The 15,046-nt window shown below is 56.5% G+C and overlaps 1 protein-coding gene and 1 pseudogene across 2 annotated transcripts in view; both read left to right on the top strand.

Annotated features, from left to right (window-relative positions):
- The window catches only part of SDK2 (sidekick cell adhesion molecule 2), a 317,714-nt gene that overhangs the window by 286,890 nt on the left and 15,778 nt on the right, over positions 1–15,046 (top strand). For both annotated transcript variants that reach the window (XM_074388917.1, XM_010342476.3), the window contains 3 exons: positions 840–977; positions 5,029–5,190; positions 9,335–9,460. In XM_074388917.1, coding sequence (XP_074245018.1) covers positions 840–977; positions 5,029–5,190; positions 9,335–9,460 — 426 coding nt within the window. The remainder of the gene's footprint in view (positions 1–839; positions 978–5,028; positions 5,191–9,334; positions 9,461–15,046) is intronic.
- On the top strand, positions 11,208–13,162 carry LOC101051619 (developmentally-regulated GTP-binding protein 2 pseudogene; annotated as a pseudogene).

The following is a 15,046-nucleotide window of genomic DNA, read 5'->3' as shown; positions in this document are numbered from 1 at the left end:
CACGTCCCCGAAGCAGAGGGGAGGCAGGAAGGGCCCCCTGAGCTCACCTCCCTCCTTCAAAGACACTAGCTGACTCTGCCTCCCGGGGCTGCGGCCGGAAGCGGGTCTGGATTAGCTCCGGCTTGGTGGGGAGGCAGCGCAAGGCAATAATAGCCTGGTCTTCCTCCCAGGCCAGCTGGGGACGCCGCGGATTGGGGTGCTTCCTGCCCTTCCTCTGTCCTCCCCCTTGGAGGAGCCCCTGCCCCTGGGTTTTCAGGGTCACTGCAGTGATTTCAGTCCAAGGAAACGTTTCTCCCAGAGGGTCTGACAGTCCTGGCATGGCTCCCCCTGACTGCGTGGGGGCTCTGTAACAATCCCGGGAGCCCCGGGGGGAGGGGAAGGCCACGGTCGTCTGCTGGGGTTCTGGCGTCTTCTTTGTTTCGTGCCCACTGAATGTTCTGAGGCCCAGACACCCCCTACCTTCTCCTCCAAGGAAGCCAAAAGATGAGCCCCACAAAGCCAGGAAATGGCCTTGCCTCACGATGACCCTGGGGGTGTCACAGCTTGTCCCGTGTTCATAGCCAGGGCTCAGAGCCACTTAGCAGGGAGAAGCCTGAATTCTGCAACTTGAGGGAAAAATAGAGTTCTCTTTCGTCCCAGTTCTTAGGACTCCGATACTGGAAAGTCGAGAGAGGAGGGGAAGGGGCCCGATGACCTCCAGTGACCCCTCCTGCTCACCCCTTCTGCCAAGTCCTGCTAGGGCTCAGACCCAACACTCCCACTAGCTCCTTGGAGCTGAACCCAGGGCTTTGAACTTCCACAGAAGAAAGAAACAAAAACCCTTTTGCTGTCTCCTGCAGCCCCCAGCGCTCCCAGCTCGGTCCAGTTCAGCGAGCTGACCACCACCTCGGTGAATGTGTCCTGGGAAGCGCCGCAGTTCCCCAATGGCATCCTGGAGGGCTATCGGCTGGTGTACGAGCCCTGCAGCCCCGTGGATGGTGAGTGGACCTCCCAGCACCTCCCCAGCTCCTTCACTTGGCAAGAGCTCGCTTACATCTCGGTGCGCGTCACAGCCACTACATGTGAGTGAGATTCCGTGAGAGCCTTTGTCTCATAAACACAGAAACTGAGTCCCAGACAAGGGAAAGGGCATTTCCAAGGTAAGACAACAGCAAGTGGGGGACAGGGTTGGAAGAGAGTTCCAGGTCTCCGACTTCCACGCGGAGAATTGTCAAGTATATTCTTCTTCCTTCCGCTGGAAACAGAGCGGAAAGGAAAGGAAACCTGAGCAGACAGAGCTCTGTTGAGACCATAAAGAAGGGGGCAGCCAGGGGTGGTGGCTCAGGCCTATAATCCCAGCACTTTGGGAGGACGAAGCGGGAGGATCACTTGAGGTCAGGAGTTCGAGACCAGCCTGGCCAACATGGCGAAACCCCGTCTCTACTAAAAATTCAAAAATTAGCCGGGCGCTGTGGCAGATGCCTGTAGTCCCAGCTACTCAGGAGACTGAGGTAGGAGAATTGCTTGAACCCAGGAGGCAGAGGTTGCAGTGAGCTGAGATTGTGCCACTGCACTCCAGCCTGGATGACAGAGCGAAAATCCATCTCAAAAAAACAGAAAAGAAAAGGGGAGCCCTTGAGGGTCCTACCTTTGCCCTTTCCCAAACCTTAGGGTTTTCAGTGCTACTGTGAATTAGTCCTTCTTTAGCTTTTGTGGGAGTCGGGAACCCCTTTGAGAATCTGATGAGAACGAAAGCTTCAGAGCCTCTCCCCAGAAAGATGCACAAGATCAGGATGTCCCTGCACCCCCACGGCCATCTGTGGACCCCAGATCAAGAGCCGTGCTCTGCAAATGACCTCACTCTTGTCCTACACTTGATCTTAGTCAAAGGGCCAAGAAGCAATGCTCTTGTCCTTAACCCCGTTCATCTGAGTGGTCTTCGACTCCTTCCTCCGGGCCCCAGCTGGGACCCTGCCCCTTTTCTGGGCTCCTGGGATGGGCTGCACAGCCCCTGACAATGGACATCTGGCACCTGCCAGCTCTCTACCCCCGGCAACATGCCAGGAAATCCCTGCCATTTTGTTACCAACAAGCATCCTACGAGGACGGGATTGAGGCAGGAAAGGGACTGTGCTCCTCCCTGCCTGGGGCTAGTTCCAGCCAGGTGCTGGGAGTGTGGCTGGCCTCGGGGGTTATCCCTCTGGCTCTCAACCCCCTCAACTACAGAGCCTGGCTAGAACAAGGGGTGGAGCCCTGGGAATGTTGCTGTGAGCAGCAGTTCTGGGTCAGCCGAGGGAACAATGGCCCTCAGTCTTCCCTGCCACCACCTGGATGCCAGCAGCTCCTCTGCAAAGTAGAGCTGTGTTAGAACACCAAGGGGAAGCCAGGCCCCAGCCGGAGATCTGGTCAGGTGCAGAACCAGGGCAGGGTAGAGGACAGTAGTCCCCGGGGCAAGCTACAGGGGGCGGGGGGCCAGGACAAGACCTTTTTTTTTTTTTTTTTTTTTTGAGACAAGTCTCCCTATGTCACCCAGGCTGGAGTACAGCAGTGTGATCTCAGCTTATTGCAACCTCCACCTCCTGGGTTGAAGCAATTCTCCTGCCTCAGCCTCCCAAGTAGCTGGGAGTACAGGTGCATGCCACCACGCCCGGCTAATTTTTTTTGTCATTTTAGTAGAGATGGGGTTTCACCGTGCTGGCCAGGAAGGTCTCAACCTCCTAACCTCATGATCTGCCCACCTCGGCCTCCCAAAGTGCTTGGATTATAGGTGTGCGGCACTGTACCCAGCCCACTAGCCCTTTTCACAGGGACCTCAACCCGACCTGTCCAGGACCCTCTCAAGTTGACAGATGTGAGCTGTTTCTCTTCCAGGTCCACAGTCCGGTGGGATCTGGACTATGTGGCTCAACTCCCTGCCCCTACATGTTCCCATCTTCCCATCATACCCCAGTTAATAAGTTCAGCAAGACCAGGCTCCGCCTAGCCAGCCCAGTGTCCACACCGCAGTTCATCCTGGGTTCGCGTCAGCAGCAAACCCAGCAAGAACCCAGCAGCCCCCATGGTCCTGTAGGGAAAACCAAGGCCCAGGCAGATGAGGGCTTTGTTCAGAATTCTCAAGGAGAAGGTAGCCAGAGTCCCTGTTCCTGGTCCTGGGGGGTCATTTCATTCTTTCAGGAAGCCCCTCTGAGCCAACACTGTTCCATCATTCAATAATCCACTTAATGGCAGGCACAGTGGCTCACACCTATAACCCCAGCACTTTGGGAGGCTGAGGCGGTAGATCACCTGAGGTCAGGAGTTTGAGACCAGCCCCGTCTCTACTAAAAATACAAAATTAGCTGGGCATGGTGGTGGGTGCCTGTAATCCCAGCTACTCGGGAGGTTGAGGCAAGAGAATCACTTGAACCCAGGAGGCGGAGGTTACAGGGAGCCAAGATCATGCCATTACACTCCAGCCTGGGTAATAAGAGAGAAACTCCGTCTCAAAATAATAATGATAATCCACTTAATGAATAAATATATCAGGCACCTCCATGCTCTGTTATTTTACTTAAACCTCATAATATCCCTGCCTAAGATGCTGCAGACACCGTCACCTGGTTAAGCCAGGTTAAGGGACATGCCAGGGCCAGCCGTCACTGAGTCTGAGCCCAGCCCACTGGCTGCAAGGCCTGTCTCTCAGTGGTGCCTGGCGTGCTTGATGGAGATTGGAAATGACACTAGTCTGGCTCTCGGGCAGTCAGGAGTGTTTGGATTTGTGAAGCAGAGTGCAAACTCCCACCTCCTAAAAGCTAGCCCAAGCCTCCCCTCTAGCTGCTGTGATTTGGGGTGCTGAGACATCCTTACTTTTACCCTAAAAAGCTTGGTGGACTGGGCGTAGTGATTCACACCTATAATCCCAGCACTTTGGGAGGCCAAGATGAGAGAATCACTTGAGGCCAGGAGTTGGGGAGCAGGCTGGGCAACATAATGAGACCCTGCCTCTGCAAAAGTTTAAAAATTAGCTGGGCATGCTGGTACACACCTATGGTCTCAGCTACTTGGAAGGCTGAAAGTGGGAGGATAGCTTGAACCCTGGAGGTTGAGGCTACAGTGAGCCATGATTGTGCCAGTGCACTACAGCCTGGGCAACAGAGCAAGACCTTGTTTTTAAAAATATATATAAATCGTGGCAGATACAGGTGATGGAGGGCAATGGGAGTTCCTGGCTGAACCACGGAGGTGGAGCCGGTGTGGGGCTCAGGCGTAGGACCTGGTCAAAAGTATGTCCCCCAACTGTGCACTGTTGGTACTTTCATGGAAGCACTGCCTGAAAAAGTATATAATTCTAGTCCCATGGGATGCTGCATAGGGGAATAAAAATGGAGGTGAAACAGCTGGACGTGGTGGCTCACGGCCGTAATCCCAGCACTTTGGGAGTACAAGGCGGGCGGATCACGAGGTCAGGAGTTTGAGACCATCCTGGCCAACATGGTGAAACCCCTGGCCTACTGAAAATAGAAAAATTAGCTAGGAGTGGTGGCACGTGCCTGTAATCCCAGCTACTCAGGAGGCTGAGGCAGGAGAATCGCTTGAGCCCGGGAGACGGAGGTTGCAGTGAGCTGAGATCGCACCACTACCCTCCACCCTGGTGACAGAGCGAGATTCCATCTAAAAAAAAACAAAAACAAATGGAGGTGAAATGTATTTGGGGTCCAGAGATTACTGTAAACAGGATGGTGAGTGTTCTCTTTTCTTCAGAGCTGACGGACCCCGTGGCTACTCAGTAGACACAGACAGTTGCAACTTTTCTCACACTTTGTGAACCATGGAGCCCTTCTCCCTGAGAAGAGCGGCAGGACAGTGCTCTGAGAAACACAGCATGGGCAATGTGGCTGTGTGGGCTGGGGGGTGTTTTAGCCTGACCTCCAGGGGTGAGGCCCCTGCCCAGGGTCCCGGGACCCAAACCACTGCCACTTCCCCTTCCCCTTCCCCGTGGCCTCCGGGGGAGCCTCAGTGGGCCCTGCACCTGGTGGTCCCTGCAGTCCCCATGTGCTGTGCCTCCCCTAGGAGTCAGCAAGATCGTGACAGTGGACGTGAAGGGGACCAGCCCCCTGTGGCTGAAGGTGAAGGACCTGGCAGAGGGGGTGACCTACCGGTTCCGCATCAGAGCCAAGACCTTCACCTACGGGCCGGAGATCGAAGCCAACGTCACCACGGGCCCCGGAGAAGGTAGGAAAGCAATGGGCCAGGCAGGGCCAGGCACGGCCTCCACACGGCGGTTCAACCCCCCTGTCAGAAGGGTCCCCAGTGCCAAGAGCTGTGCTGGACCCTGAAGACAGAGTGGAGGGCAGAGCTCACTCTTTCCCCTGGTGCCCAGTGCCCCCTCCCTCCGCCCTCTCCTCTCATGTTCCGCACTTTGGTTAATGGCATCAGTGTCCTCAGTTCCTCAAGCCACAAACCCTGCAGCAGCGGCCCCTTGTCCCCCACTTAGGCCCAGCGTAGAGGCCTGGCCCCTCCCCTCCCGCTTAGGCCCAACCCACAGGCCTGGCCCCTCCCCTCCCGCTTAGGCCCAACCCACAGGTCTGGCCCCTCCCCTCCCGCTTAGGCCCAACCCACAGGCCTGGCCCCTCCCCTCCCACTTAGGCCCAACCCACAGGCCTGGCCCCTCCCCTCCCGCTTAGGCCCAACCCACAGGCCTGGCCCCTCCCCTCCCGCTTAGGCCCAACCCACAAGCCTGGCCCCTCCCCTCCCGCTTAGGCCCAACCCACAGGCCTGGCCCCTCCCCTCCCGCTTAGGCCCAACCCACAGGCCGGGCCCCTCCCCTCCCGCTTAGGCCCAACCCACAGGCCTCGCCTGGGTGCTCCACCTGCTCTGCTCAGTTCTTTCCCTCCCCGCTAATTGCACGTCCTCCTTCACTTCCGTCCTGGGAGCATGAGCCTGGCAGGTGCCCCTGCCTTTCGCCCAGCCAGAGCCATCTTCCCACGCCCCCGAACCACCCCTAGCCCCAGAGCAGGGTGCACGGAGATGCATATTCCCAGGGTGGGTGCCTGGAGGGGTTGATTTCCTGGGGCCGAGGTGGGACCTGGCAACCTGCACTTTCACAAAGGCCCCTGGAGGCCATGACAAAGTGGCACCTTGAGAAACACCCTGATGGAGAGGCTCACCTATTCACTGCCAGGGCCCTGCCTCCCACCACCCTACCCACCCGCTCTGCAGAATGCCCTTTAGTGTTTAACTGACCCACCCAGGAAGTCTTCCTTCATCTCCTTTATTGTTTTTGTATTTGTTGTTGTTGTTTTGGGGTGGTTTTTTGTTTGTTTTTTTGTTTTTCTGAGACAAAGTCTCGCTGTGTCACCCAGGCTGGAGTGCAGTGGCGCAGTCTTGGCTCACTGCAACCTCCACCTCCCAGGTTCAAGCAATTCTCCTGCCTCCGTCTCCCAAGTAGCTGGGACTACAGGTGTGTGCCACCACACCCAGCTAATTTTTTTGTATTTTTAGTAGAGACAGGGTTTCACCACATTGGCCAGGCTGATCTCGATCTCCTGTGTCCTTGTGATCTGCCTGCCTTGGCCTCGAAAAGTGCTGGAATTACAGGTGTGAGCCACTGCACCCAAACTTTTTTTTTTTTTTTTTTTTTTTTGATACGCAGTCTTGCTCTGTTGCCCAGGCTGGAGTGCAGTGGTGCAATCTCAGCTCACTGCAACCTCCGCCTCCCGAGTTCAAGCAGTTCTCATGTTTCAGCCTCCCAAGAAGCTGGGATTACAGGTGATTTCCATCACGATTCGCTAATTTTTGTCTTTTTAGTAGAGACGGGGTTTGGCCAGGCTGGTCTCCAGCTCCTGATCTCAAGTAATCCACCCGCCTCAGCCTCCCAAAGTGCTGGGATTACAGGCATGGGCCACGGCGCCCAATCATCTCCTTTAAATGTTCTCTTCCCCTCCCTTTCCCTCCCACCCCCACTCCCCCAGGCATCTGCCATGGTCAAGGTTTAGCTCTCCAAAGTCCCTGTTACAGCCAGTCAGTGTAGGATGTCCTGTTTTGAAAACAAAAGCCACGTCCCAGGCCACTGTGATGCCTCCGTCCCTATGAAGAGGTATAGCCCATCCCAGACTTCCCCTAAAATGCCATCTCCTTCTCCACCCTGCCCCTTCAGCCAGGAGTGTCAAAGGCTTCCTCTCCCCAGCAGCCCTGATTAACCTACCCCAGGAGGGGAGCCAGGCCTGGGAGCCCAGCCCCTTCTCTCATCTGCCACCTGCCCCACGGGAGACCATCTTCCCCTAATGGCTCAGGCTGGCCACGAATCACTTTTTCTTTCTGGCTGGTCACTTTCTATTCCCCACAGTCTGGTTCTGCAAAGAAGCCCTGTGGCTCTAGGGCAAACTCAGGACAAAGCCTGCGGCAAGAAACCCGGGAGCCCCCCCCAACTACTGCCCCAGCCCCGCCCTGCGCTGCCTCTCACCTGAGAGGGAAGCAAGAGCAGGAAACCAAGCTGGCAGGCAGCTGAGGACCAAGCTTTGGCAGTGGCCTGGGAACAGGAGAGGGCTGTGCAGAGGACAGGATGTTCTATCCTGAGACTTAAAGTGCCCCAGCCAGGGAGGTGGGGGGTGGGAGGAGAGAGAGGGCAGGGGGTACAGAAAAGGTAGGGGAGGGCACTCTGAGAAAGAACCGGCAGCGTGCGGTGGTTCACGTCTATAATCCCAGCATTTTGGAAGTTCCAGGCAGGTGGATTGCCTGAGCCCAGGAGGTCAAGACCAGCCTGGGCAACATAGCAAAACGCCATCTCTACAAAAGTAAAATTAGCCCGGCACGCTGGCGAATACCTGAAGTCCCAGCTACTCAGGAGGCTTTGGTGGGAGGATCATTTGAGCCCAGGAGGTCAGGCTGCAGTGAGATCTGATTGTGCCCCTGCACTCCAGCCTGGGCAAAAGAGTGAGAACACGTCTCAAAAAAAAGAAAGAAAGAACCGATCCTCCCTACTTGATGTGGGTGCAGGGCGGGGTCTGTGGGGGGAGAACGTGCGGCCAGGCAGTGGCCCCGGAGGAGGTGGGGGCTCCATCCTCAGCCCTGAGTACTGCCCTGTGAAGGAGGAACATGCAGGATCCTAAGGGCTGCCCACCCCACCCCACTCCCTCGAGTGTGTCCACCCCACCTGACCCCTCAGCTGCTCTGCCCTTGTGCTGCAGACAGGCTGCTCCTTAGGGAAGGAAGGAAATGGGGCCCTCCAAGGCCATGGGGTGGGCATAGGAGCTGAGCAGGGCTGCCAGGTTGTGAGCTGGTCCCTGGCCTCCTGTGTGGCCTGCTGGCTCTCCAGAACCCTGGGGGGTATCAGTGTGAGGCTGGACTCTGTTGTCTTCCTGGCAGGCATCCACAGAGACCCCCCCACCCACCCACCCACCAGCCAGGTGGCCACCCTCTCATGCACGGGATCCCTCCCTCATCCCCTGAGCACCTACTGTGTACCCAGCTCTGGGGATGCAGAGCCTCTTCTCTGGTGGGGAATAGGCTTAGAGGTGACAGCATGTGGGGTCAGAATTCTGGACAGGCACCCCCGAGAGGAGAAGGGGCTCAGAGCCCCTTGTAGACAGACACCTGCTCACTCCTCTCACTGCGGAAGTCACCTCCTCTCTCCTGCTTCAACTCCCAGCACCGGCTCCCTGGCTGGCCCACATCCCAGGCTGCTCCTGACGTACCTTCATGCCAGGAGAGTGGCATGGGCCCCCGTCCTTCCTCCCTCCTCCCAGCATCAGAGGCTCCAAGGCTTCTGGGGGCCTGAACCCCTCTCCCCTTGCCTAACCTAATAGCAAATGCAACTGGGGTTGGGGGATTTCAGGCAGGAGGGAGGGAGGGCAGACATCCTATCACATGCCAGGAGGGCAACATTAACTCTTCAGCCACACTCCGACCAATCCCCTCCCCTCATGGGCCCACTCTGCCATCATCGCACCCACTTCTGTTGCCCCCTGCCCCCCATCTAAGAGACAGCCTTCAAGCCTTACCTTCCAAAAGGCCCTTACAGAGGGGGAAACTGAGGCACTGGAAGGCTATGTGGATTGATTAAAGTCACCCATCTATCAAGTTCTGGGCTGGAACCCAGGTCTCCTGACTCTACTCCAGGGAACTTTCTGGACTATTCCATTTGGCTTCGGCCCTGGGATTTGGAGTGTGGAGTGTAGGGGTGGCCCAGAGGGGACAAGAGTCCATCCTGGCAGGCCCAGGCTGAGATGCACTCTCAGGCCTCGACATCTGCAGGGCTTCCTGGCGGCTCTCCGTCCAGGGCTGATTTTGTCGGCCAGTGCTCCTCCTTGAGCCCCAGGTGACAGGCTGGGTGGCTGTTCTGGGTCCTGTACATCCCTTGCCTCTGTGCTGTTTGCAGGTGCTCCAGGACCACCTGGCGTGCCCATCATCGTGCGGTACAGCTCCGCCATCACCATCCATTGGTCCAGCGGAGACCCGGGCAAAGGGCCCATCACTCGCTACGTCATCGAGGCCAGGCCTTCAGGTGCGCCCTGCCCTGCTGGGCTGACACCCTAGACCCACTGTCTCCCCTCCTTCCTGGGTCCCTCCACTCGGGGCATTTGCGTCTGTCCTCCTGCCTGAGAAGGCGTTTGTGCTGCTGCAGGTGGTCACCTGGCCTTGTTGGGGGGTGAGAGAAGGGGTAGGGTGGCTCCTAGAGCTGGGTTCCTGGCTAAGGAACTCCCAGGAGGCCTCCGGAGAACGGCTCTTAGTGCTAGCTGAGGACCAGCTTGGGTCAAGGAACCCTCAGGAAGCCAGAGGCCCGAGCATGTGGCTCACGTGGGTCAAATACTGAATCCTCCACGTGACCCCACTGATGGGTGCCCCATAATTAAGGAGACTCCAGCTGCCTCTCGAAGCCCTGCCTCTGCCATCGTGGCTGTCTCTGCAGCAGCTGTCATTGTACCAGCCTCTCCTGTCAAGCCTGAAATTGAATCACAAGAACTTCCAAAGCCATCAGGAGATGCGTGACGGATAAGTCACTCGGGGGCCTGCTCTCCACTGCTCCGGTTTCACCCGTCCTGACACCCGCTTGCCGGGCTCTGCTTCCTCGCAGGAGCCCGCAGCCACTGCCAGCTCCCGCCGTTGCTAGGTTTCCAAGTTAATCAGAGGTGCCAGAATCAGCAAGAGCAGGAAGCCTGTCCTCTGTATCCCACAGATCTGCAGTTAGGTGACTGAACTTGAGAAGGAAAAGACGACTTTGTTGTTCTAGCCCAAACAGCAAATAGCAATCATGATGGGACATCATCAGGCATCGCGGTAGCTAATACTTCTAATGGGGAATATGGATGGAAACATCCCAGTGACAAGTTGTTAATACTTCGAGGGAGCCGGGCACTAATCATCCCAATAGCAAAGAGTTAATAATTCTAGTAGCTCCTGGAAGCTGTGACCACCCGCACCTGCTTTAATCACATGCTAATAATCATAGGTGCATATAGCCAATACATCTAGCTGCTCAGATCCACCATGTGGCCAGAGGCTGCACATGGGGCTGGCTCTCTCCTTACTCCAGATGGTCCGTCCCTGGCCCTCTGGTGCCAGCTGCTGAGCTGGCCTGGAGACCACCACGTGCTTCTCCCAACCAGGGCCTGCACCTGTTTATTCCACCCAAGTTGGCCAGCTGGGGTGCCAGGCTGTGGAATGTTGGCCCGGGACTCCGGTCCTACTGATTCTCCAGTGTTTCCTGGGAGGCCCAGTGGGGGACTCCAGTGTTCCAAGTTTGCAGGCTGTGACTTGGTCCACACTGGTGGAATCAAGGCCTGAGAGTAAAAGGAAGGACCACGCCAGGCCCCCATGAGAAACCAGGACTCAGAGCAGGACCAGGGCCAGAGAGCAGAGGATAGGATCAGTAGCTAGCAAGGGGAGGAGCAGGGGAGAGGGGTCAAGGGGCAAGGTGGCCTGTCCCCGAGGCTGTTTGAGAGCAGGCTGCTGCGATGAGGTGAGCCTCTCTCCGCTTCATGTCCCCTGCCACTTCTTCTGTGCCCCTTCTCATCTTCAGGCTGGCATAGCCCCTGTCTTAATACTTGCCCCTGAATTGCCTGTGCTCCGTGCAAGGGAGGATAAACTAAATACACTCACTTTTTACAAGCCAGGAGCTTGTAGAAAGCACTGCAGACCCAGGGAGGGGGTTTCCTCAGGGATTAATAGCTCCAGGGGCCCGTCCTGCACATCAGCTAACTCCCGGGGTTGGCATCCAGAGCCCCAGCGTGACATTCCAGCAGCTTCTGGCCTGGCCCGGTTGCCCCGGCCCCACCCTTTGTCCCTGTGTCGGGTGGAACAAGGGGGGTTAAACAGCAGGCAGGAGAGCCCAGCTTCTAGAAGGCAGCAGCAGGGTCCTCAGCCATCCCACCCTATCCAGCAACCGCAAGTCCAACTCCTGACTGCGTCGGACAGGGAAGGTCAATGCCAGAAGTGAGGTGGCCCCAGGCAGAAACACCGGCTCTGCTTCTGACAGCATGGGACCTTGGGAAGCTGAGTGAAGCCTCCTCCAGCCCTTGGTGTCCTCATCTGTAAAATGGGGACCGTAGTTCCTCCCTCTGGCCATTGCTGTGGATTTGCAAAGGAAAGCATGTAGACCCAGGATGCTTGACAGTGGCGTAGGTGCCAGCTGTTGTCACCACCATCATCATCGTTATGATGATGTCATTTGAAGGTGAGAGAATCCAGAGGCATGTGAGGAAAATGGATTTGCACCCCAGTACTAACATTTCAAGGCATAAAGCTCCGAAATTTGGCACCTAATGCTATGAAAAGGGCAAGAAAGAAAGGTTCCATTTATTTGTTCAAGAAACGCTGAGAAGGTGTCCGTGCTGGATTCTGGGCCAAGGAAAACTAAGAAGAATTAGTCATGATCCTTGCCCATGAGGGATTTCACAGCCAGCAAGGGGGAAAGAGAGAGAGAGATGTTAAACAAAAATATGCGCCAGGTACAGTGGCTCACACCTGTAATCCCAGCACTTTGGGAGGCCAAGGCGGGTAGATCACCTGAGGTCAGGAGTTCGAGACCAGCCTGGCCAACATGGCGAAACCGGACATGCTTTTCTGTTGCTGCCGACAGACCGGAATTCCCGGTACCGCTGCAGCCGCCGTCTGTACACCCAGCTCTGCTGCCACCATGGGGATCTTAGAGAAGATCTCGGAGATGGAGAAGGAGATCGCTTGGACGCAGAAGAACAAGGCCACTGAGTGTCATCTGGGCCTGTTGAAAGCTAAACTCGCCAAGTATCGGGCCCAGCTCCTGGAACCATCCAAATCTGCCTCATCCAAAGGGAGGGCTTTGATGTCCTGAAGTCGGGTGATGCCCACGTGGCACTGATTGGATTTCCCTCTGTGGGTAAGTCCACATTCTTGAGTCTGATGACCTCCACGGCCAGCGAGGCAGCATCCTGTGAGTTCACCGCTCTGACGTGTATTCCTGGGGTCATTGAATACAAAGGCACCAACATCCAGCTCCTGGAACCTTCCTGGAATCATTGAAGGTGCCACACAAGGAAAAGGCCATGGTCAGCCGATGATTGCTGTGACGCGCATGGCCGATGTCATCATCACGATGCTGGAGAGGTCTCTGCTGGAGAAGGAGCTGGAGTCCATGGGCAACCACCTCAACAAGCACAAGCCTAACATCTACTTCAAGCCCAAGAAAGGCGGTGGCATCTCCTTTAACTCCACAGTCACACTGGCCCAATGCTCGGAAAAGCTGGTGCAGCTCATCCCGCACAAATACGAGACCTTCAGTGCAGAAGTGCTCTTCCAAGAAGACTGCTCCCCAGAGTTCATCCATGTGATCGTGGACAACCGGATGTACATGCCCTGCCTGTATGTTTATAACAAAAGCGACCAGATCTCCATGGAAGAGGTGGACTGCCTGGCCCAAAAACCCAACAATGTGGTCATCAGCTGTGGCATCAAGCTGAACTTGGACTTCCTGCTGGAGAAGCTTTGGGAGTACTTGGCCCTGACCTGCATCTACACCAAGAAGAAAGGACAGGGGTCGGACTCCACAGACACCATCATTCTCCGGAAAGGGGGCTTAGTCGGGCCTGTGTACCACCGCATCCACCGGTCACTTGCCAGCCAGTTCAAGTATGCCCTGGTGTGGGACACCAGCACCAAGTACAGTCCACAGCGGGTGGGCCTGACCCACACCATGGAGCGTGAGGACGTCATCCAGATCGTGAAGAAGTAATGGCGCCTGCTGGGCCTCCTGCCTGCCTGCCTCATCTCCCTGGGGTGTTGGTCCTACTGGGACACACAAATGCCCAAACAGAAAAATGCAAATACACACACCCCAGGAAGGGGTCCCTCAAGTCTCCACTCTTTCCAGAAGTTTCTTCAGTAGGCAGATGAAGAGTGCGTTGGGGCAGAGGGGTTCGGCTGGAGGCATTTCCCATAAGACTGAGGCCTCTCGTGGGGGTTCTGAGTTTGGAATGCTGGGTCTGCATCTGTGCCCCCAGCCCCTGTGCTGAGGGAGAAAGCTGCCCACCTGCCTGCCAGCCGGGGCCTAAAGCAGATGGCATGCTCAGTGCCAGGCGGGAAGCTGGGCCTGCCTGGGTCCCTGGAGGCTGTGGCTGCTGTTACAGCACCTCCCTCCCTCAGCTCCTGCTGGCTTCCCTGACACTTGGGGTGGGGGCCCTTCCAAGAAGAAATCCCATTGGGTCCCCCACACAGGGCTCTCCAGGATTGGAAGCAGATATTAGTGGCTTCAGAGGCCCAGCTGACACCCTCCACAGCCTAAGGGGTATCCTAAAGTGGCTCTCCTTCTCTGCCCCCTCCCAGGGCAGCCCCTGCCCAGCACAAAACCCCCAGACCCTGGCTCTGCACACCTGGGCTGGGCACTTTTCAGTTTAGAATCTGTTTTTTTTTTTTTTTTTTTTTTTTTTTTGAGACGGAGTTTCGCTCCTGTTACCCAGGCTGGAGTGCAATGGCGCCATCTCGGCTCACCGCAACCTCCGCCTCCTGGGTTCAGGCAATTCTCCTGCCTCAGCCTCCTGAGTAGCTGGGATTACAGGCACGCGCCACCATGCCCAGCTACTTTTTTGTATTTTTAGTAGAGACGGGGTTTCACCATGTTGACCAGGATGGTCTCGATCTCTCGACCTCGTGATCCACCCGCCTCGGCCTCCCGAAGTGCTGGGATTACAGGCTTGAGCCACCGCGCCCGGCCTAGAATCTGTTTTCTAAGTCCCCAGTTCTCCTGGCTCTCCTTTCTAAACTAAAGGATTGAAAAATGGTTAAAAAAAAAAAAATGACGAAACCCCATCTCTACTAAAAATATAAAAGTTAGCTGAGTGTGGTGGCAGGTGCCTGTAATCCCAGCTACTCAAGAAGCTCAAGTAGGAGAATCTCTTGAATGGGAGGCAGAGGTTGCAGTGAGCTGAGATCGCTCCATTGCACTCCAGCCTGGGTGACAGAACGAGACTCCGTCTCAAAAAAAACATGGAGGTGTGGGTGGCAGAAGCTCAAAATCAAATAAGACCACCAATGAGGTGGAGGTTCGGGAGCTGAGGTCTTCTGCAAGGACAGCTCTGATGCAGACGGGCTCCCCATGGCCTTCCCCACACTGGAGGGACCCACACTGGAAGCCATAAGGCAGCCCCCTCAGCGGGTCCCACCACTGGGTCCAAAATTCAGACAGGACACCAGAGCAACCAGGCACCTCTGCTACATGCTGAACTTACATGGCTGGGTCTCTGAGAAAGTATGGCGAGGAAAACAAAACCGCCAGCCCTAGGGAAGGGCAGCCCTGAGCTGGGCTCCCCTCTGGTGGAAGAGAAGCTTCAACCAGGGCGCAGCAGCAGAATGGGCGTTGCATGGGGGAGAGGCTGGGGAGTTAGGGTCTTTTACCCCCTGGTGGCAGCAACCTGGAAGACCTGCTGCTGGCCACTGGGCAACCTCCCTGGAGCAGGCCAGACAGAGAGGACCTGCGAGCTGGGCTCACTGACGTCCTCTTGCCGTGAAGAGGGGTCTGACGAGGCCCAGGGTGGCTTGGACACTTGGGTTTCTGAATCAGCCCTGTACTGCCACCAGCAGGAAGATGACCCCATTTCAGGGCCAGGGTGGCCCCGTTGGC

This window comes from Saimiri boliviensis, chromosome 17 (assembly GCF_048565385.1).
Source record: "Saimiri boliviensis isolate mSaiBol1 chromosome 17, mSaiBol1.pri, whole genome shotgun sequence".
NCBI lineage: Eukaryota > Metazoa > Chordata > Mammalia > Primates > Cebidae > Saimiri > Saimiri boliviensis.
Note: the sequence above shows the minus strand (reverse complement) of the source record. Positions and strands in the feature narration are given on the sequence as shown.